Below are 24,506 nucleotides of genomic sequence, written 5' to 3'. Positions count from 1 at the left end.
TTTGTTCACTTATTTCCATAATAACATTGGTGTCGAGGTTTAGATGAAAACTGACTTGAATGCAGGACAGTGGAAGCTTTGTGTGGCATGCCACCTTCTGGTGTCCAGGTGCTATACAACGCCTTATGTAGTCCGATAATCTTAGTTTTGTGTTGTGTTTCTTTCTTTATGCTAAGATATGGAAGCGTCTGTGCTTCATCTTACTGTCCAATGAACAACCAGTCTAAGAAGGCCCATCCGAGTGCAGGTTATACAGGCATTGTGTTTCCTCTTTTAAAAGATTTTGATGTATCTCACTCACTCACTCACTGGTTCTTTCCTTTTACTGTCCCCCTGCCATTTTTCAGGCCTATTGTCCAATGTCCTCCTCTGTAAGGCAGCTGCATTAATGCTAGATAAACACATTATGTTTGAAGTGGCCAAACTAACACCTACAGTTGAAATGTCAACACGTAGCCAAAGTAAACAGATACATCTACATGTGGGGAGGAAGTGCCTGAGACCGTCCCTGGAGGGCCAGAGCTGAGATTGGCTGGTGAGTTGAGACCCAAACAGGAAGCGGCAAGTGACAAGGAATACATTACCGGCATGTTTGACATCCCGCAACACCTCGGGGTGAGATTCAGTTTCTATATTGGTTTTTGCATCCAGTGACGTGTAAATAGCAAAACCATCCCTACTGGAAAATTAACTTTGACTTGGTTGATTGGATGCAGTTCTGTATTCCCACTTGAAGTCCTCATAGATTTGAGGTTTTTGATGAGTTCCAACAAATTGGAAAATATGAAATATTTCAAGATCTACAGTATTGCCTTTATAAATAAACAAATAATTATTATGTTAAGATAGACATCCATGTTTGAGGTCATTTGAAAGAAACTCTTAAACTTTAAGATTCTGGCCCAGCTCTCAGATTTCACCTGACTCTACTTAATGCCGTGTAACTATTACAGCAATAACAATTTAAATAAAAACGTGGCTATTGGCCTAACTGGTAGTTCCGACATTAGGCCTATGTGGCAGCCATATGTGGCGTAAATAAGCTCACCAGCTTGCCGTTGCACTTCAAAAGCAACAGGTGAACATGGGTGGATATGTTTGGACACACTGTTCACCCGGGTTATTACCCGGGTGTTAGAAACACAGCTGTGCCCGTGTGAGGCGCTGTGTGAGCCATGCTGAGTCACCGCGTGTTATTCCTTTAATCATGTGACATCTCAGAAGAGGGCAGTCGCACGAGCATGGAACACAGGAGGTTGAAGCCAGGAGATACCCTTACAGACTGTTAACTGAGTCAGCTCCCAGTGGACGATCTCCAGATAAATCTTGTATCCAGTCAATTAGGCCCACGGTGAGACATGGGTTCGCGATGGAGGAAGAGTACGTATGGTTAATGGCGTCATTTACAGGCAAATGTTGCCATCTGCATGGAACAATGAGTAGCAGTTTGCTGAACCCCTGTGTGTCAGCTCTCAACTGCATGCCTGCCGCAGTGTGTGTGTGTGTACACATAAGCATCTGTGTTAAATAGAAAGCATTAGAAAAGGATTATCATTTGAAGCGTCATTAGCAACACAATATGAGCTGTCTTTCATCTGTGCAGCATTTCATTCACGGTGTCCCCTGTTTTCAATAGAGAAGACAAACATCAACCTTCCATGATAGCTGACGGAGATCCTGAAAACGACGGAATGGATTTCATTTTTTTTTTACAAGGGCTGGTACACTATATCGTCAGGAGAGTCGTCAGAGAGAGACACTGCGGTGATGCTCAAAAACATGTCAGGGTGGGCGATTGTATCACTGAAGATTGACCTTTCTTAGGGAGCAGTTGGCAAAGTAGCAGACCAAACAGCATTCTCATTCTGTGATAAGTGTCTTCTGTGTGGTCTCGGCCTACTGATATGAGCTGACGGATGTGATGAGAGAAGGGTGATAACGTGATGAGTGATGGAGAGAGAGAGATAGAGAGAGAGAGAGAGAGAGAGAGGGGGGGGGGGGGGGTGGGGTTTGATAGAGAATGAGAGAGGGGAGGGCATGAAAAAGAGGAGGGGATTGATGTAAAAAAAAAAAAAAAGTAAATGCAGGAAGAGACAATCTCAGATAAAAGAGAACAGGGATGGTGAGAAATGCTGTGAGATGGAGGGAGAGTGCGGTGGAGAGAGAAGGGGTGGGAGGAGGGAAAGGGATAGAGGAGGGTAGGCAGGGGAAATGGAGGAGGTTCCTGACTGAGTTGAAAGGCACAAGTCTGGCATTTTCTCTGCTTCTCTCCCGTCAACACTGGCAGGGAACCCAATTGCTCCCATTTTATCTACCCAAACTGGATGGAGCACTAAATAGGGCCTGGCTGGCTATATCTCTGCTCGCTCACCAGGGGCTCTGTCTCCACTTAGCCTTTCAAGATGTCTACAACAAGATTCTTTGTGATATCTCACTGTTCCCGTTTTCTCCAGTCTTGTCTCTGTATTATTATGAGATGCTTTTAATGTGGCCCAGCATGTTACTTCGTGAGAAATCCAGAGGTTTTGTGCGTCACTGTTTAAACAAATATTTTGCAGTTGGGGCTGAAATAAACTAGGACAAGGCACATTAACCCAAACATGTTTACTTTCTTTGTATTGACGGGGTTCAATCTAACTGAGGTTCGGAGATGACCACAACATCAACTCGAAGCGGCTACAGTCCACCTGATAACATCCACCAATTATAGTCTCACCCACCAGATTCCATCTACCATCAGATTCAATTTCCAGTACACCAAACACCTGTCAACACAGGTCAGTCGATAACCATAAATTTCAGCACGACCATGATCTTACCCCTATCACTTGTATGTTTCTACTCTTGGACCTGTGAGGTAGGGTATGAAAAATATCAACAAAGATGTGTGAATAATAAGTATTCAGGCCAGGCTCAGTAGGAAAGAGAGATAATACTGTTTTGTGTCCAGCCCCAGTCACACAATTAAACCTTTTCAGGAGTGTCACAAAAAAAGCAGCTGGTCTTCCTGCTTTCTACAAAGAGGTGAACTGCAGTTTTTTTTAGGTCAACTTGAAACAAGAAAAGGTGATGGACAACCATTTGGATCTGTGTGTAAAGTTTTTCCAGGGCTGCCTTGAGAGAGGTTTCTAGACTGTTTGTTTCGTGATGCTCATGCCAACGGCCGACCATATACTTTTACGCTCTCTCTTTTCCAGACACACACACAATGCACTCCCTGTTTCTCAGTGTAGGTGGCAGTAGAACTATTTGAATAGCCAATCTGTAGATTTAATTTACCTGGTTACGAAACTAACTCACATTTCTTTTTTGAAATATAAGTTCCCTATTCTTTGTTTTTAGTTTTCTGTCAGTTTTTCTTTTGTGCTGCTGCCTGTGTTGGCCAGGCCACCCATGAAAAAGACATTGTTAATGTAAATGGGACTCTGCTGGTTAAATAAAGATTATAATAATAAAATACTGTAAATGCTCAAATAACAAAATTACTAACTGTAAACCACCAACCACAACACATAACCTTTATCAATCTCTTGTAGTTATATAGACATGGCAATATCCATATGTAACTATTTTATGTATTTTTGCATCAAGGATTTTTGTGGTTGTAATGACCTTGAGGAGTCAGCTGTGTGTACATGTTTGAAACCTTGATGTCACAGAGATATAACTTCCCGTACACATAAATAAATAACCTTAGAAGTATGATGAAGAAAATGTTTATGTGTGTGTGTGTCTGGGTTTGAGGGTGTGGGTTGTGTGTAAAGGTGGAAAAATGGACCACACTTTGCAGATGCGACAGTGAGCAGGAGATGGGACCTGGCTTCATTGTCATGCTGGTCCAGATAGTGCAGTAATGTATGGCCAATATCATAACAGTGAGCAAAGACACTCGCTCGGGGAGAAGGGAAAGCAAGAGAGAGAGAGAGCGTGAGAGCCAGCAAAAGAGAGAGAGAGAACAAAAAATATCTCCCGATCACGCCAGAGGCAGGGACATAAAAGCGCTGGTGTAGCTTTATTTTTCTCCCCGCTGTCATTTTTATGTAATGAGGCTATTAAACTGGGTGGCATCTCGTTTGTCTGCACCCCCGCAAATCTGTGTTCGTCAACAAAATGGGGCACGCGCCGCCATTTTGTGTCATTGAAGGTCCTTTAAGATAGCTTTATGTCTGTATATCTGTATTGATAATAGAGCCGTGAGCCTCGGAGACAGATAGGCCGCAAGCTTATCCACTATCAACTCTGTGCTCATATCGGGGTGGGTCCTTGTGTCCTGCCGTTTTTATGGCGCTGCCGTTGCCAGCAGACTACACCCTGAGGGATAGCTTTCATGTGAAAATCCTGGTACATTTAACATAGCACAAGAAACAGATACTGAACAGATCACTGAGTGAAGGTACTGTAGATAGACATGGAAAACGACAGCATTGGTCAGCACATTGCTCTGAGGTTCTGTTCAGGCCTGTTCTTTCTTCAATTTTTTTTCAAGCTGCGGCAATACTTGCCCCTGCCTGTCAAACAAGTACAAGAATATTTGGTCTGGACGTATCTTTTGTAAAAATCTGAAACAATGTTTCTTACAAAATGGCAGCAAATGACCCTGGTATACTTGTCCATGTTCTACTTTGAGGACGCCATCTTCTTCAATTTAGTAGACTGGGCCTTTAGCACCAGCGCAAAGAAGCAGGTACGTCCTTGACTCACGTTAAGCAGAGTTGGTATTTCACTGCCTCCCGGTGTTGTTGCACACAGAGCACTTTGGCACCAAAGCTAAATTTAATTCCCCAGTCCCATGACGAGTCTGGTCCATGGACCTGGTCACCTCTGAGGCCTTGAGGTCCTGATCCCTCATGGTGAAATTCTCTTACATAGAAGGACTTCACAGACATGGATGAAGGGGCTACTTACTCTGTGAAGGCGACTCCATGGAAAAACGGCTCATTCTATTACCAGGAGGTTCATGTTTTGACCCCTGTGACTGCCCCCCCCCCCCGAGCCCTGAGCCCAACACTTTATTAGGTTTACCGGGGCAGCAATATTGTAATGTCTCACGTCTATTTTGTCAGAGTGAATGGGAGCAGATTGACCTTTTCCGCTGACCTTGTCAGGTGTCTGAACGTCAGCGATGTCCTGTATCAATGACACGGTGGCCAGTCTGTGTGTGTGTAGTTAACCCTTGTGATGCCTTCAGGTCACATGACCCAAAGGTTCATAACGAACCATTGTTGTGTTTACCCAATTTTACCCAATATAAAAACAAATAAAAATAATTTTCTTTTAACCTTTGCAATGTGGGGGGTCTGAGACAGCCCAACGGTTAAAAGAAAATGCTTCACTTTGTTTTTGTATCCGGTAAAGTTGTCGCAATACGACGGTGGGTCACAATGACTGATGGGTCAGAATGACCCAAAGATAACACAAGGGTTAAAAACCTTATCTCCACTCACACAACTGCTTTTTCCTAGAAATGGGGGAATTTGTGAGCAGAGTAAGGCACTGCTGTATTATTTCCCAGCAAGGTTTGTGTGTGTGGCAGTCGATCTTTATAGTAGTGGCATTTGCATTTGCTGATGCTCTCGCTTCACAGCAAATTCAGCTTTTATTGAAAAGAGATTATATTGCGCGTTGTTGTGTAATGCGTGCGGGTCATTTAAGCCACACCATTATTCTGTGGTGTCGTTTGCGCTTTGACCAGAAAATACAGCCATTTTGGATGACCTGTGATTAGATGACTAATATCTTTCTCCATCCAAAAGAGCCCAAATTAATGTTTAGTGAACAGACATTGTTTTCAAACCATTTATCTTTTGTATGGTCAATATTTAACCTAACAAGCTGAGACCTTGACTCGAAGCAAGGTCACTCTTCATCAAACCACAAAAAGGGACAGCCTGATCAATAAGACTCCCAAACATTGGTTTTGTGGTTTTAAATCCTCTTTATTCAGACCAAAGACATTTCCACTTTCATACAGTATACTGACCTCCGTTTGGTTCATACACACGTTACATCTTGAAACCAGCAAGACCAGCAGTGTGTGGGAGGGGTCATTTGGGGTTGTTTGTTTTATATCGCTACATTGTTGATAGCAGAGACAACTTGCGATGTTAGTCCAAGACAAAGAGTTATGTGCCTCAGCTGAAACTGAGTCTATGCATGCAACGTGTGGGTGCCTGGTGGAGTCTCTCTCTGTCTCTCTCTGTCTCTCACTCTCACACACACACACACACGGCCAGGAGAAGTAGATCTGCGGCACGCAGCACCAGGCCTCATTAAGCTTCTCTGCCATGCTGTGGCCGAGTTTCCACTTTGCTACTAGCAGCACAGCAATAGACACACACACACTCTTAGACTCCATAGGGGTGATGGCTTGGACCCCATGCGTCCTCCAGGAATAATGGCCCTTAACACACTTGTTTTTTTCATCATATCTTTTTCCCAAAACACACACACAGTCGTGTAGCTTTGCTACCATCAGCAACCCTTGGTCTCTCACATACTTTAATGTGCACAGGTTTTCATAACTAGAAGCCACCTACAGCTTCAGGAATTTACCCCGGGAGGGTGTGTGTGTGTGAGGGAGAGAGAGGTGGGGGGGGTGAAAATGACTACAGAGGTCCAAAGGTGAGGGGCATGAGGCAGCATCAACAGATAAATTGGACGTAATTCTGCCTAGCTGAAGGATCTGGGGAATGTCTGGAGTGGCCATCTGCTTGATTACTGGCCGGTGGACAGCTCGTCCACACAGCCCATGCTCCGACGAGCTGGTCAATACGCCCCTCTGGCAAGGAATTTAGTGGGTCCTCAGTGGCCTTTTCTGTTTACCATTTGCCCAAGGCCGTCCCTCTTCAGAACTGCATGGAACCAGACAAATGCTAACTTTAAAAAGACTCATAGCAAACATGGCCGGTTCTGAAACCGTACACAATCCAGTATGTCACCCTTGCATTCTGTACATCATTTTCTTTACACAAAAAACACCAAGGGATAGTAACCTTAACCCAGCCTAAAATCATAACCAATGTGAAATGAGCAAGGACCTTTTCACTATTCCGATTCTAATCACTTCAGGAAATGAATACGAAAGTGAAACATTTGACAGAAACTTAAACATTGTCATCTTTTCCATGCTTGTTATAAATGGCTACAGAATCCTTTGGACCTTCATCCTCTGGTCAAAGTATCTGAAAGTAACTCAGACTGTATGAACTGAAGAGTTGCAGTAAATCCTTCATTTTAACAGCTTGGATAACACCAGCAATATCCAGTCAAATATTTAGGATGTTTAGACAGAACAATCGAACAGAAAACAAAGACAGGTGTCCTCAGAGGAAATTGTCACAGATTGAAACAAAAGATTGAACTGACAATAGTGTTGTTTACTCCGAAACAACACGAGCAATCACAATTCATTTTCTGAGCAAGGATGTCTCAAGTCCCCTGACAAATAATCCCTTGGGTTTTTGAAGGAAGGCTAGACTGCAGCATTTTCTTGGCATTTCACCTGATCGCCGTGTCAGAACCACGAATGTGATACTACACACCAAATCCCTCGGTAAAAGCCACAACTGAAGTTGTATTGAGAACCTGCTAAAATCTATTACAGTGATGGACCAGGTCTACTGACAAAGATTCTTGTTAGTCAGAAAAAAACTAATGCCAACGCTAACAATGCTAATCATTTACTCAGTGGAGTAATTCTCAAAGAATGACAAATTATTGTAATCTCCCTACAGTATTAGTCTTATCCTGCTACATTATGTTTGCTACAGATTGAGAACGTTCATGATAGTGACATGGAGAAGCTATCACGCTAGCAGACAGTTCACAAACTGAAGACATGGAGGTTTTGGTAACTTGCTTTTTCTACTTCCATACACATGGAAGCCTTTGACTGAGCTACTAATTATGACCTAGCTAACATTAGCTTGCTAAAAGATTACAAGTAAAACTTCCTGTTAGCAATCTACAGTATAGCTTAAGCTAAACTTCAAAATATTATACAAAGGAAACGATTGACAGCAGATACTCAACGACTACCTAGGCCTATATACCTCATTTTAGTATGCTTCTTAAAATAATTTCTGCTTTTAGCTACAGTATTTAGTTGCGGTTAAATAAATGACGAGGTCAACACAAAGATACACCACTACTCAGCAGAGCAGAGCAATATTTGGGCAGAGCTGTAGAACCTTGCACGGTTCACATTTCAGTTGCTACAGGATCCTCTACTTGTTATTCAACATCCGTGATTTGCTCACATTTCCCTTCTCAACTGTAAAACTGGCTTAACAGCGGAAAGGGGCAAGAAAATTATGGGTTTGGATTGGAAACAGGTGCAAGCAGCACCGGTGTAGTGCAACAGACGAATGCCTTTTTTGTTTTTCGTCTGAAAGCTGCTTCAGAGAAATACATTTTAACCTGGAATGGCATCACAGAAAATAACAAAATCTTAGCACAGCAAAGCTAGGCTGGCTGAAAGACCTTGCTGCTGCTAATGCTACTCCATCACTAAGATACAGTAGCATAGGCTACATTGTAATGTTTTCAGTACGCCTTAAACTCGGGCGGTTCTGCAAAGCCCCCCCCCCCTCGGCAAGCTCACCTACCCATGAGGTGTGCATGTACACTTTCATAATATGGCCATCACAAAACACAGCTTTGTGCAATGGATATGTAAATGTCGCACGATGAGGTTAGGATGTCTGGTGTCTGGTATACTTTGACCAAACAGGTCAATTCAAATTCATGGCAAAATGCTCGTTTAAACTGTCAAATCCTTTCAGAGACCGGGAGATTTATTTTAACTCAAACATTTCTCAACTGTTATAATACTAGTACTAATAAATAATATATTTTGTTTTTACAAAAGTGCAACATTCAAAATTTTATTGATAAATGTTAATTCTAAGTAGCTATTCTTGTAACACTTACTGAATATTAGCACCAAACATGCAAGTAAAACATATTTTTTAAGGATATAGAAGAACGATAGGTTTGTCCGATTAGAAAAAAGGAAATTGACACATTTCAAAGCATTTGAATGGCAAATTAACCCCTACATTAGTCCCTCCCAAAATGACTACATTTTACTATTTGTGAATTTGTGAACCACTAAAAAGTGGTTTAAGTCGAATTTCCACAACATTTCTTAAATGAGCCAATTATTTAAAACAAATGATGGTAAATATACTGAAGGGGTTAAGGTGGTATTTAAAGAGGTTTACCAGACACCAGATGACGAACCTGTGAATGTGTGGAACATGATGGCCAAGCATAAAGCACAAACAACAGAAACTAATGTCACCACTCTACATGTACTGTTGGCTGAAGAACAAGATAAGACAGATTTTTCCTCTCTGTGACTCAACCAGGAAAAACTACTGTGCGCCCCTTTTCGTTTTCACCGTCCACAGAGAAAACAGGGTCTTTTCCTGGCCAGACCAGTGTGAGGAATAACACTTCAGATGCATAATAGCATCATGGGATATGGTGTACACGTAGCGGTGCACAGCCACGGCTGTGATCTTTGACCTTTTTGAAATGCAGTAGGACCGTTCCAGTGGGGTTGACGGGCCGGGGCGAGAGTGAGTCTATATTGCATTTGGGAGGGTGGAGTCTTCGAAAACGGGCGTCTCCTCAATCCCACGTGCAAACAGCTTGATCAACTGGCAGTGCACTCTACAGGAGGAATGAGAGATGGATGTGGGGTCAGACACAGTGTGCCAAATATGGGAATGTGTGATCAAATTTGTTGATTGTTTGACTTTGTATTTATAATGTCTAAAAATAATACAGAGTACAGCAGGTATTGCATAAGAAAGACAAGGCCATGTGAAATCCATTTTGTGTTGTATTTGTACAAATATTTTTACAATAATTGAAGTATTAGTACATGTCCACACACATGGTAGCCATCCAAACGTTAACATTACGGGGGGGGGGGGCGTACCCAACGTCTATGGCCGCGTGAGGCAGGATCTCGCCATCGCAGTTCCAGCTGCTGTAGGAGGGTCGGCAGCTGCAGGACGGGTGGTCTCGGCAGATCTGGCTGAAGAGGCGCTTCCCAGGTTCTCTCAGGTCCAGCTCCGAGTCGCTCTGGCAGTGACGCGGCGTGAAGCGGAAACGACGGACGCGGTGCACCTCCACGAAGCCCAGGTCGAACTGGGGGGAGGGATGGGAGAGTTCGATTAGTAATGGTGGGATTAGAGGATGGGGCATTTGAGAAAAGTACAATTAAATGAATTTTCCTTTATTAATCACAAAGGAAACTCACGTTTCCATTGGGTTCAAAATCTGTATTAGCAAAGACAGACTAGTGTGAATCCCAGATCATATGCTGCTTATCAGTAATAAAGCAGACGCACATACTGTATTACCCGGGTGGGACACTTCTGGAGTCACTGGACAACCCGTACAGAAACCCTCGTAAATATCTCCCTCCCCCCAAACAAAAAGTTGTGTGGTGTACCTGGTCATCTTTGCTGGTGTGACGCAGCAAGTGACGCAGGAAGTCGAAGCGGGAGCACTTGCGGACCAGGATGAGGTCGGTGGTGCCGTCGGACAGGTGGGCGGCGGGGGACAGGCCGTTGGGGCTGCGAGGGCAAGCGCAGCTCATGCTGGCTGCGTTGATGGCCAGGAACTTCCCCCGGATGGTTTGCCACTCACCATTACACTCTGAAAAAAAATATTAATATGTGAGAAAAACTTTAAGATTGCTCTCGCTTGGCAGGCAACTTGATGAAAGGTTATGATGTAAAGGTTATAATATTCATATGGATTTTATTAATGAGTACCATCTTATGAATTGAGTTACTGTTGGCATATCAGATTTCAGTTTATATTAAAATCCAAAGGAAAATTTCCATACCAAATGATTAATGCGAAGGTTTCCGTGTAAAATAGTCAGCAGAACCATGATACAATCATTCATAGCAAAGACTATCCTTGATAGTCACACAAACGTATTTACTATCTTACTTTTCCATGATGACTGGTTTAAAACATAAATTTTGAGTGCCAGCCATCCAATAATAAAAAGGAGATAAGGATTATGGGATGTTGGCTGGTGTTTTTCTTTTACTGCTGTGGCTTTGGTTTGTTGCTATCTCTCCCCCAACTGAATAAGCAGTAATGATGTGCTACAACTCACTCTGGCAAAGCAAATCCTAGCCAAGATAGGCATCAACGCCATCTAAGGAAAAGATGCCACTTTTGCAGTCGCTTACTCCCTTTCTCACTTTTCAAATCTCCTCCCTCAATGCCGGACAGAATAAAAAACTATCCTATGAATCAGTGGAACAGTATTTAGCTTACTTATTCTCCACACGATTGCAGTTCCAGTTTCAACATGGGGTGACTGGGGCTGCTTTGCCAGGTTTCTGGTGGGACTTCAAATCCCATGATAGTCTTTATAGGGACGTCTGGGACATGCAGTACTTATAGTCTTGTGTGATGCACTAAAGGGACTTGGGAGATGTGTGTAGAAGGCCTTGTGGGCACATTGGATCCTATGGGACATTTTTTGAAGTTCAGCAGGAATTGAGATCTTAAGTTTTGATTTTTGAGTTCCAGTGGTAGTTGTAAGTGGCAACAAGAGATTCTCCTAGTTCATCCTTTCATTTCATGTTAACTTCCCGTAACTGGGTTTAGTTTACCTTGTACAGAAGCACTTACCGCTGTCTGAAACCTCTTGCCCCATCTTGCATTTCTCCAGCGTTTCATCTGAACACAACTGTCCGTTATGCTGGCATATTAAACACCTGTAAAACAGGCACAGGTCAAGGTTGGAGTAATTGGTTAGCCTGCAAATTCCCTCATTAAAAATCACTACGGAATAATAAAAATGTCTTTATTAATCCAACCACATGGATCCAAAGGAATGTACAAAGGAAGGCAACCTTTTGATCTGCAGTCGAATGTTCTAACCACTGAGCTTTATTTGGGTGAAAATGTTCCTCTGGAATTAGAAGAGGGTCAGTAGAAGTCCCTGTGGAGCTGTTTGCAAGTCTGAGCCCTCACCCAGCTCTACACCTGGCCTGGTCCCTCGGCGTGCCCAGGATGTCGGTTGCCGGTAGGAACGACACCGTCCCTTCGTAGTTATGGTGGGTCAGGAACGTCTTAAAACCTACGGAAACAAGCGCAGAATGCTGCTTCATTTAACCGCATTAGGATTTAACCTTTACCTTTAATTTACAAAACGCGAAATACCTTTGGGATGTTTAAATCAATTCCAGCCCATCACATCATAGCAAAACGTGCTACCAACCCCCCCCCCCCCAAAAAAAAATTCAAAGGAGGTGATTTAATCAATTGACCTGAAATGTCGTATCTGGCTGGTCCCATCCAGCGCTTCCTCTCGCTGTCAGTCAGCACGTCGCCGTAGAAACCGTATCCGAGCAGAGAGACGGAGTACCTCAGGAATGTGTTGTTATGGTGGACTGAGCACACGTCCATTGGCTGGGAGTCTCCTGTGAGAACACAACCCCAAGCATGAGTGACAATCCACATGGGTCCGAATGTCCTGTGGGTTTGCAGGGCGTGATGCTACACCACTGAGATAACCTTCGTCACGGTCAAACATGCTCCTCTGTGTGTCCTTTGTTCATCTCACGTGCACTCTCACACTCTTATCTGGAGGACGCTGAATGAGTAGGTCGGACATGTCACTTAAGGTCACTTGAGTGTGATGGCAGACCTCACTAATGTGACACACTTTTGTATTTACAAGAGCTTGGGGAATTACACAGCTACAGGTGGATGGCTTTCATTGCTTTTTGAATCTACATTTTACATCGACTTCCAGTATAAATGACCAAATGTTCTAAAGAGGATGCAAAGGTTCTGCCGTAACCAAAACATGCACAGTTTAAATATAAATACAATGTTTTTTTTTGTTCATCCTTATGTGCCGTGACACATTTATTCTTAAAAATTTAATTATTTTATAACTACACAAGGCCCAGTAAAAAAAAAAAACACAGTGATGGCTTTGAAAGTAAGTGAATATGGCGAGTGGAGAATACTCACCCACTATGATGTGCAGGGCGGAGGTCACAGGGTCGTTGGCTCCTACAGTTGCATAGCAGATGCAGTCGGTTGAACCTGGGTGACACGACACATACAAACCAAACAAATCAGCGTTATGAGAAAGAAGTGATGTTAAAATGACATTCACATATTTCTGTAAATATTGTATTGTGGTCTGGGCATAGTTATTACAATTGAGTGTCCCAGGTCACTGTGCAGGTCATGTCATGCGTTTCACAGACTACATTACCGCTTGTCTGATCTACGGTCGGCGGATATGTTTATTGATTTTATTCACTGCATGTGTGCGAATGGAGTTTTCACATGTACATAAGACAAACAATATAATTTACACAGACACTATTTATAAGGGGGTTTCTGAGCAACAAGTACACTTATTGTTATTGCTCTACTCACAAAGGAAACAACATGTCCATTTTTGAGTGCTTATTCATAGGACTATTCCTGGCATTTTGTCCATAGGGCTCTTCTGAAAGCTTGTTCTACAATGTGCTCAGTCGGCAAAGTCCTGGTTCCCATCTCTTCCTGTTTCTACAATGGCTGTTAATAGACAAAGCCGCTGCACTGTAAGTATGTAGTTAAAAGCTAACAGCTCATTTTATTTCTATGCGATGAAATGCAAAACCACCCCACTGAGGTTTATCTTGACATAGCCGGAACAGTATATTGTAAGGGTTTCATCAATGCTGTGGACTTTACAAGGACCAGAAACCTAAGATACAACAACAATGGAGGCGCAATCACCTCCTAATCATGGCCAGCTAGAAACCCGTTTTGCACCATGGGACATTTGCAAACATGACCTCAACAGACAATGAATGCCATATTTAAAACTAAACTCTATAGAGAGAAATTATACATTGAGGGACACCTGTCAGCATTCAGGAACCATGTGACCTCTTGAAAGTTTGACTGATTGACACAGCTCTTCCAACATAAGCATCTGGCCATTACAAGACTGTTCAAAGTTACAATTTTCTTGATGGACTCTGAATGCAGTATACAACAGATTATTAAATGGGTCTCAGCCAGGTGAGGTACTGAATTGATGCTGCCATTTATGTTCATCAAATAACCAGGCATTTCTACATGAACTACCCATCTATGTACACTGCATAATAACATTTTGCCGTTTTATTTATTTTAGATCTGATTTGCTTACTCTATTGTGTTACTTACTGTACTACTCTACGTGCCACTGCAAATAAAGTGTTTAAAGTCAGAGTGTTTAGCGCCTGGTGAGAACGCTGTGCGTTGGTGTGAGGTCGGTGTCACCTGCAGGGATGATTCCGATGCGGAGAGCGCATGGTGTGAGGCTTTCCTCGGGGCAGTTCTGGTCCATGCCGCTGTCCTTCTGCGTCCGCGAGATCAGTCCGTGAACCAACTCGCTGAACATCCCGTCTCCACCCACGCACACCACCCTGTGGGGGAGGTCAAAGGTCGTGTTGGGAAAAAAGCCCCCCTGCGACGATCTTTTATCTGATCGGACTCAGAGGTCTTTTCCTTCCACAGATCATGGAGTTATATGTTACTTCACAGATAAGGGCCTGACCCCTATTCATGACATACTTCGACTGGAGACAAGTGTGGGCCTTCCAGCATGATCTGACAGCGTATGAGTCAGCAAGACCGATAACACATGTACTCTGTTTGTTTTTCTATCTGATTGACCAAATTGTCTTTGGTTTTGTTTGGTACTGGACCCCAGGTTCTAACTGTCTAATCAGAAAGACGGCCAGAGAAGCCAGCCGTGATTGCAGTGACAGCCTGGTATACCTGGCTGTATGTTGATAGAGGTATGGGATTTATTGAAAGATCTGACTTTAAGAACCCTCACCCATCATATTTCTTCAACTCTGCCTCTGTCCCCAGATGATTCCTGGCGTGATTGGCATATTCTGTAACTACAACCAAAGACAACAAGTTAAACATCCAAGCATGCCAGAACAACTACAGATGCCAGCTGTTACCATTTCCCCAACACAAACTTTTGAATCTTTTCATGATCATAAATATTTAAAGCACAAACCGCTAACAGATGGAACTCACCAATGATATGAGTGGAGATGGAGGCTCTGGCAAATAGAGGGGCTACTTCTTGTTCGTAGATGCGCTTGGCTTGCTGTTTACCTCCATAGGGATTGATGTACACCAGCAAATGCTTAGGCCTGTTTGCTGTTGACAGTAAAGGAACAGATGTATTTTTCCACACAACACCCCATGCAACAAGTTTTTAGCCCCTATTTACACCGGACGCGTGAGCCGATCGCAACCACTCTAGTCAATGCTTGCGTTTACACCAGATGCGCCGCGGCGCGTTTCAGAAGCGGGTCTCTGCTCTGCTTCGCTGAAGATAGGAAGCTTTTCTATTTTTGACGGACGCCGCATCCAAGCCGCAGAGTTCACAGTGAAATAGCTATACAAAATAATTGAGGATGAATGTGTTTTTAACGACTACAGCTACAAATCTTGTATCCATGTCATTCATAACTGGACCTTTAAGTGTAGCCTATTAACTTTGTCAGTAGACTACAGCACAACAAAGTAGAACAAAAAAACAATTAACACGATCACCAAAATTAATTAACGACGTCAGACAGGCAAAGTAGTTAGTTGTTTGTTGATCTCGCGCACCCGCCAATTCTGAAATGCGGAGGACAGAACAGAATCTTGTCGGAGCCGTAACGCGCCACAGACGCGCTCGGTCAAATCAGACGCGCTCGGACTCAACAGGAAGAACATTTTATTTGAAGACATAATTTGCTTGTGTCATTTTCTTTGCATTTTCTTTGGACATGTGTTAGTGTTTTCCTAGTACTCCTATTTACATTATAAAACATCACCCCCATTCGGGGTGTGCAAAGTGCACTTTGGTTAGAATGATAACACAAGGAACCACTGTCATATTACATAATGGCTACTGTTTGCCTGCTAATAATCTGTCTTCCATATCAACTCATGCTTATTCATGCTGACAGTCTAAAAGGTCATTGCTGATATAATGTATAGCCCAACAAATGTTGACACAGTACTACGCTTCACACAAAAACCTAAATTACTCAACCTAAATATGATCACTCTATGCTAAAAATATGTTATAAAAAAATAATAATTGTGGTGAGTTATGATTTGTGAAATGACCCCAAAGAAAATCAATTCCACATTGTTATTCTAGAAATGTGCCTATTGCACGTGGATTCAATTGGTTTGTAGATTGCTTTGTAGGGGGCCTTGGGTTTGCAGATTCTGTTTATAATTCACTTTGGATCAAAGCGTCTGCTAAAATGAGTGAATGCTAACTGCATACTCAGTAGCGCTAGCTGTTCCCTGATGGTCTGGACCCACAGCTGACACAGCGCTCCCTCTGGACAGAAGAAGGTAACGTCTCGACACCGCCAGCGGTGTCTCCTTGTCCTCTCCACAAAGGACACTGGAGGAGGAAGGAATGTGAAACAACATTAAAAGAGGTTCACAAAGGGGTAACCATTTAACACAATAATAGCCAACATTTCACTCCAGTCATCTCCATACCTGTGAATGCATATGGGTAGGCTTCCAGCGGCTTCTGAGGCATTTTCTGCCACCTCCCGTCATCTTTAGTGGCACCGTTCTCTACGTCGAGCTCCCGCACTGCTACAATCTCTGACACTGCTACAGTGTGACAGGTACCTATGTAACACACAAGCACACACAAGCAGACACACACACACACACACACACGGCTTAACGTAGGCTACTTCTAAAAGCTCCATTATTGTTCTAAACCCAAACCCATTTAGGTATCACAGACTGACTGACTGACACACAGCGGTTGGTGGTGTTGGCTTACTCTTTATCCCAGAGCCGGGACAACAAGCTATTGTCGGGCACTCCTCACCGCCCACAGCCTAACAAGCTGGGCTCAAGGTATCAATTACCATTCAATAGCTTCACGCCAATGAAGTTTAATGTGATGAGATGGGAGCTTTAATTGAGTAATGAACAGTTTGATTTCAGAGTTTGGGTGGGTCTAGTGTAGCGCCTGGCTGGAGAGATGGGAGAGGGCAGAGAAAAGAGGGAGGAGAAAAACTAGGGATTAGACCAACAGTTTGTTTACGGCTACTGTTGTAAATTTAAGGCTTAAGGAGTGTCGTCAAAGTCTTTAGACATGAGAAAGACGAGTCAGTTTAGCATTTAAAAACCAGATGGGAGAACTACCGTTTCTGACCCCTTCCGTCTACATAGTTTTATAGCCTATTTATCAAACTGAATCATTCCAAATCATTTGTAAGCGATCTGAAATTGACAACATCTGAATATATTTGGTCTCAGATCAAGCTCAAGATCAACACAGCTTCTGCAAGCGGCTGTTTCCTCTGGGAAAACCTCAGATCACAAACAACGCCCAACATGGGTTAAACCGGATACTGAACATTTCTCAGGAGGCTAGCAGCAGGTGTAAGGAGAGGGGTGTCACAGTCGCTAAACATGACCTCATTCAACAACAAAACATTTTTCTTTAAATGGCAAGAATTACATGAAAGGCTTGAAATCTAAATAATTTAGAGATTTCATTCAAATTGAACCCTATTCCACCCACTGCTTTTCACAAAAGGATAGCATTGGCTACCTGGGAAAACGAAACAAATACACCTTACAAAAACATTTTTCAAGGGGACACAGGTGCACCATATCTAATTACTCCAACGCTCTGAGCCACCTCGTTGAGAAGCGGAGCACTGAAACGAACATTGACAACAGCTTGGAGTTACTAGAGTCATTACTGCAACGCTAATGGGAAACCAGGTTATATTGGACATGTTTCTCACATTCCTAAAAGGAGTCCAAAAATATATTTCCATCCGATTATCAAACACAACATTTGATCTCCAATCAGTGTTATAGATCATAACTCTGATACACTAAAATGAAAAACAGGAGAGTAAGACAGGATGTGATTAGACCAGGCCTCACACATCTCTCCAGCTGCCTTGCTTAAAGGCAGGATGAATGACATTCAGAGCATCTCTCAACTCCTAACTTGCAGAAAGGTTTATAATACTGTCCTTTTATTGTGATATTACTTGTGTAATTATGTCGAAAAATGTAACATCCATAATTAAAGTGGAATGGGTAAACTGATAACAGGGTGTAATGTATGTTCTGTATCCAACTTGCGTCTGACACATTGTGTTTGTACAGACAGGTGCATCTCTCTAATAATGCCAAGATGCTGTGTGTGTATCTGTCTGTGTACAAATCAGAATGGGATTAGTTTCCCACGATCACCTCAAGAACCTGGCACTCTTTATCACAATCTGCTTTTGTGTGTTTCACTGGAATCTTAAGCACCAACTGCATCACGGGCACTGTGCATTAGTGAGTCACAAGGAAGCATCAATCGATTACGTAACATCCTCCCAAGGTCAGCCACGGGGAAATCCATACGGCTTCATACAATGGCAGAAAAACACACCACAATACCAGCAGGTCAGGGCTGTGCACCAGGGAGAAGAAAAGAGCAGGGGTCTGGAGGGGAATCTAATACGCTCAGAATAGGTAGATGGAGAAGGAGAGAGGTAGAGAGAAAGGCACGAAGAAAGAGAAAGAAAGAGACAGAGAAAGATCTAAATCCAAACCATACACGTACTTGGAATACACACGTGGATCAGTGAAAGGAACAAATTAAAATGATAATGAAGCTTTGAATTCTCCCACTGCATCTATTCTTGGATCCAGTCCATTTCATAAATACTGCAGAGACTCGGCAACCAGGTCGATGCAACAAAGCCACTGTGTGAGGAGGAATCTAAACCTGCTCTCTTGCAGTAGAGACCTCATTAACTATTAATGATGGAGCAAAGACACTCACAACAGCCCACCTGAGTGCCATTGCTCTAGCGTGAGGAGAACTGTCAGCTCTGTGGCCGGGTTTAACCTCAGCATGCACGGGTACGTGATGAGCTTTGTCAGTAATATCCCAGTGGTAAAGAGCCCATTTGAGGCCTCAACACAAGAACAGACCAGCGAAACACGTATCCTACTGTACTCCTACTTGAAGTGCAAGAGACGCAGGGAGAAAACGCAATCATAAAGACTTGTTCCTTCTGTTTAAGTGAGATGCAGACAAAGGGGAAAGGTACAGAGGACACCCTCAATAATATATCACCTTACAGCTGACTAAACAGCCATCAGCCATTACGAAGGGCCGACACTGCTGGATGCCCGAGGTAATGATATCCCGGTTTAACTACCCAGGTCAGGTCAAGAGAAATAAAACACAGGCCAGAAAAAACACACAGTTTCACGCAGTCCTTCCATTTGTCAGATGGAAGTAAGCTTATAGCCACTGCACGAGAGGACGGTGTTTAAGCAGTGCCACACCGTACCACTTGACTGTAAATATTGTGTGCCTTGAACGCAGTCAGATGTGACAGCAGATTTTGTAGGTACTTACCAAGGGCAGTTATACCAAACTGGAGGGGGAGGAGGGAGGGGGGGCTTGCTTTTGGCTCTACAAAGCAAAAGGAAACTAATGTTGAAACTATGAGCACTAGAAGCACAACTACGAAAGAAGCTTAATGCTGTATTTGATGTTTAGTTGGATTTAGTACAACATAACCAGTTACCATACCATAGTATGCTAATTTCACACACAATTTCACCTAGGCTACTGTGTGATTTATCCATGGTTTAGTTAGTCCTGTTCAAACTGGATTCTATTATTTAAATGTTTCCTACAAGGACAGTATTCCATAGCATTGATAACTGTGCTTTGGCAATGTTTTAATTGACTGCATGTTTTCTTTTGTTGTTGTAAAGAAAATAGGAAGGACATATACTTAATATTTTATTCATACCATGTAGGCCTCAAAGAGGAAGTCCAATTTTGAAGCATATAAGGTGTGACTTATTACCTTTGAATGTCCCTGCTGAAAGTTGTAATTTAACCATCCCACTGTGAGTCTACATAGCAACGAGGCCCCCTGACAGAGAAAGCTGATGAGTTGCACACTGTCTAGCAAACCTCATATTCTGTACGAGATTGGTACATACATAGCAAGGCATGGCAAGTAGGCAAAACGTAATATTCCTGTGTTTTTATGTTTGAGAAATTGCTATTTGAACTGAGTCGTAAGATAAAAACACAACCTCTGTTTCTTTAAGGGAGCCCTATCAAATACAGCTGGCAGAAGCACTCGACGCTGAGGGTTACAAGGGAGGAAAGGACGTGGCCGGACTGTTAGGCCACATCATGAAAAGAGCAGCTCCTACCTGGCTCTCCTTTGCGTCTGTGACGAAACTTAGAAAGACAGAAACCTGGAGGGGAACAGTAGAGTTGGCTGTAAGTTTGTGTGAGGGAGTCAGTCAATTACATCATCCTGTGTTTGGTAACTGTGAAAGTTATAACTTACACACAATTTCCAAGACTCACATTTCCCATCTTTAGATATAATAGTTGCACATGAAGAAAATGACGGCTGTATTATGCATTCATTGGCCATCCATGACGGCGGATGCTTCCCATATCAATAACTTTAAATAATATTCCTACTACAAAAAAATTGATATAATATGAGCACTATCCTGCTGAAAATTACACCACTGACTCTCTCCAACTAATGTGGAAAATATGATCTCATGATACCTTCTAAAAAAAGGTATTAGAATTAATTTGAGCCAGGGTACTCCAAAGGTTACTTTTAGACTCCTATTCCGCCTGTTCATTCACACGGATTATCTCAGTAAGGCTCCTTGGGATTGCTCATTTCTCAGGGCATTACACGGCTCACACTCCAACGTACTGAGCAAGCCTTCCTAGACCAGAAAGCAGCAGGCCCGACTCCCAAGCCCATTCATTCTGGAATAAATGGAGAGAGAGCTATGACAGTTTCACATGGGAGATGGCAGATAGGTGGCCGCTAACTGGAAGAACATGATACGCTAATGCTGTTGTCTAACCTTTGTTTATCTGTGGGCAAAACAATATGTATATACAATATGTAATCCACATTGGAACCCATTTGCATTTCTTTCTTTTTTTATAAATGATGGCTCCAGTTGAATCCCTTTGTTTGAGTGATAACAATCGAAGTCTTGTGAATGTACACTATTAATCATTTGTTGTGGAAGACAACGTATTTTGTTTTCATTAAATGTAGGTCTACCAGACTCCTAAAGACTCAAAACAACATACTGTAGCACATTTTTGTGCAATTCATAAGAGGGAATCCCAGAAATGAATCATTTCATGGCATTTCTATTTTGCACTCCAATCAGGCTACTCAAAATATATTAAAAAGGAATAATGCTTAGCCTAATGATTTAGCTTAGCCGCAGAACCAACGTAATGAAAAGGCCATCTCCGTTCTGCCTGCTATCTTCCACTTGTCTGGTCACAGAACAGTGCTCAGTACAGGAAATAGGCCAAACATGAAATATTCATAACATTTGAAGGACACAGGCCAGCGATTTGAGGAGAGAACAGAGGAGGGCAGGTCCTGTTTTGGTAAGCTGAGTTCCAGAGTCAACAACTCTGCTGGCAATTAGGTTAGTAACTGACAGAAGTGGCACTCGTTATAGTGGCCCTCGTTATAGTTGGCTCTCTCGTGTTTGTCATTCATTTCATTTTCTCCTGCTGAATGAAAAAGTCAATATGACTATCTGGAGAAATCAGGTATCAATTGTTAAATCGTACTCGATGCTAAACCCAAACAACACACTCTACTACTTTTAAGCAGCTATCTTGAACAGCCTAAATTATTTATAGGACATCCATATCATTTTTACTTCTCTTCTAGAGATGTCCGTTACTTGAGCTGACTTCAATAACGTAATCCAATGAATAAGGCTTTGTGTCAAGCTTTAGCTGCTAACGAAACAAAGAAACGACACCGACTCTGTATAGGCAAACAGCCATGGAGAAAGTCTGGTCTTGAACGCACTATTCTTCTCATGCCGACCATGATGCTGGCTACTGGATTGACCTTTTGGCTGCTTCTTGTGCAACACAGACATGGGCCGACAGAGACGGAGCGAGAACGAGAGACGAGGGAAGACAGATGAGAAGGTCACGAGACTAGCGTTGGCAATTCAGTGAAATGTCAGACAGTGCGGGTAGTCAACAATCACCTGTTGACAAGTTGAGTGCCATTGTTCGTGTCAGATTGGTTCACTTAAAATCGTCATTACTCAAGAGGAAACCACTCTACATATAATGTACACATTTCTTTAATGGTAACTACATGACTTACTTTATAAAATTGTAAAAGATTATTGTTTGGTGTGGTTTGACATCCAACAGCTCTGCAGCTTCCACAGCCTACATGGTTGTCTGCACTTGTATAACGCTGTGCTGCCTCCAATAATATTTGCCTTGCTGACAAATGACGACAACATTTTGTAAGAACGCGATTATAACATTTGTCATCAGTTTCTAGGAACAGACTCTCAAGCCTTACCATCTTACCAAGGAGACCAATGGAAATGCTTGTATTTATTCCCAAAGAAATTAGTTGAGACAAACAGACAAGTTGGTCTCATTTGTTGCACCTTGGGAATACTAAGAATTCCTATTGGTTTTGTGATAGCTACGTAACAACGTAAATCTATTCTGATAAGATAATTAGCTAGGCCTTCAGTGAAGGCCACTGCCTGGATCTCATCATAATTTCAACAGTGAAAGTGAGCATGGAGAACATTTGCTTCAGGCAAGACCTTTTATTGTTGAACTATATACAGGGTCTCGAAGGGCAAACCGACTACTTAAGAATAAGGCCATTATGGACACAAGGAATCTGTTGAGTGGAACTCTCTCTGATAATGATCACCTGAATTGCAAAGGGGATTCTCTTGGACCATTTGATACCTGAATATTACAAAACTCTATCATCATGACATGAATGATTAATAAACAATTAAGACCCACAAGCTATGGAGGTACTGGAGACAATCATTTGGTCTTGTTAACCTTATGTGGGTTGTAGTATTGCCCAGCTGGACTGCACCAAGCACTATGGCCCAGTTTCCCAGACATGGATTAAGCCTAGTCCTAGACTAAAAACCTTTTCAATGAAGATCTTCATTACATTTTCCTCATACTTTAGAACTGGGTTTATTCTATATCTGGAAAACTGAGCCTGTCTTGTTGCCTTTCGTTTTCGAATATTAAAATAAGGTTAGCAGAGTAATGCATTTGCATTGGTTGATAAACTTTACATTAGAACAGAACCTACAATGAGATCAAGGGGGGAACACATTCCATTCACTAGCACGTGTTTAACGTGTATGAACGACCTACAGTGACCCCGGTATTTGTCAATACACAGGGTATGGCAGCATTGTACAACACGTGACTTGGTAAGTGGCCATAAGGTGATGACAAATTCTACAAACATCAAAAAAGTAATTTATGTGGGTAATGAGCATGTGTGCGCCATGTTCAACTAAACCCCTAATTCCAACTTCATCGAAGTCTAGCGGTGAATAGCCGAGAAGTTTAGCTTGTGCCTGAAAAAGAAGCTGCGAATAAACGATGCATTGAAGGTTAGTTTACTCGAAGTTAAATCATTTAGACGACTTGGAACTGGCAGTTGACTACGCATCGACGTGTCTATCGACCCATAACATTAGGCTATAGCAGTTGCTTACAAACTTGATAGAGCTATCTTCTTTTATGATATTAGTAAACAAAAAAATGTCAAATGATAACAATGCAAGATCTGAAGCGAGAACGGATTATGCATGCGCACGTCATGTGTTTACGCGAAAATGTAAAAAGCGGATATGCTACAAAGAGATAGAAGCTATTCTAGCTAGATCACCGAGGTGCCAGACACTACCTCGCGACCCCACAGTGTCCTTTACCGTGAATAAATGTACTACGACAGCACATCATATGCTTTTACTTATACGTGTGGGTCACTTACCGACTTTGAATGGATGATGCAAGCCTGCGGAGACGCGTTTTTTCTTGGTGGTGGGCTGCTCTTTCCATGTCATAAACACACGGTTTAACAACACTTCGAAGACGGCGTTTTTCAGTAAGAGCTGCGATGACAACAACCTCGGCTGTTTTTCCATCTCTTTACCTTGAAGCCAACGTACCGAAAGACTGAGAATAAGGTGTCAATGTTATGTTATTGTGACCATCTTTGAGTAAAGTTATCGGGTTGAAGGCCCTTTGTCTACATAAGGAAATAATGTTGCTAAATTCGACAACACCGATTACACAATTGAATAGGATAGCGGATTCTTCATTCAGGAGAGGGGACGGGCTGAGCCTTACGCGTGTCGTCACTACGTATTTAAATTGAGAAGGCCGAAAGAACTTGGACTTAAAAAAATACTTAAATGCAATATAAAAATGTGCATGATGTTATAAAAACAATTGTGTGAATAGATACATACGTTTTTGGAAAATTGTATTTGAAAAACGTGGCTTTGATATATTGCTCATCAGGTTGCAGTCCCTAGTTAAA

General features: G+C 42.5%; 1 protein-coding gene across 3 annotated transcripts; it reads right to left on the bottom strand.

Annotated features, from left to right (window-relative positions):
* Positions 1-5,928: 5,928 nt before the first annotated feature.
* Positions 5,929-24,248, bottom strand: cerk (ceramide kinase). 3 transcript variants are annotated; one of them, XM_067234929.1, is made up of 15 exons: positions 23,955-24,248; positions 20,302-20,346; positions 19,484-19,540; positions 16,579-16,716; positions 16,355-16,477; positions 15,097-15,222; positions 14,885-14,951; positions 14,323-14,468; positions 13,027-13,101; positions 12,315-12,467; positions 12,019-12,124; positions 11,674-11,759; positions 10,469-10,674; positions 9,950-10,161; positions 5,929-9,678 (listed from the first exon to the last, which is right to left on the bottom strand). In XM_067234929.1, the coding sequence occupies exons 1-15, from the start codon at positions 24,106-24,108 to the stop codon at positions 9,591-9,593; spliced, it is 1,782 nt and encodes a 593-aa protein (XP_067091030.1). In that variant the 5' UTR covers positions 24,109-24,248; the 3' UTR covers positions 5,929-9,590. The 3 variants fall into 3 exon arrangements, with proteins under 3 accessions (XP_067091030.1, XP_067091031.1, XP_067091032.1); XM_067234930.1 differs by lacking the exon at positions 19,484-19,540; XM_067234931.1 differs by lacking the exons at positions 19,484-19,540; positions 20,302-20,346.
* Positions 24,249-24,506: the final 258 nt, after the last annotated feature.

Source organism: Osmerus mordax, chromosome 4, assembly GCF_038355195.1.
Source record: "Osmerus mordax isolate fOsmMor3 chromosome 4, fOsmMor3.pri, whole genome shotgun sequence".
Lineage (NCBI taxonomy): Eukaryota > Metazoa > Chordata > Actinopteri > Osmeriformes > Osmeridae > Osmerus > Osmerus mordax.
This window is presented reverse-complemented; position numbering and strand designations above follow the sequence as displayed.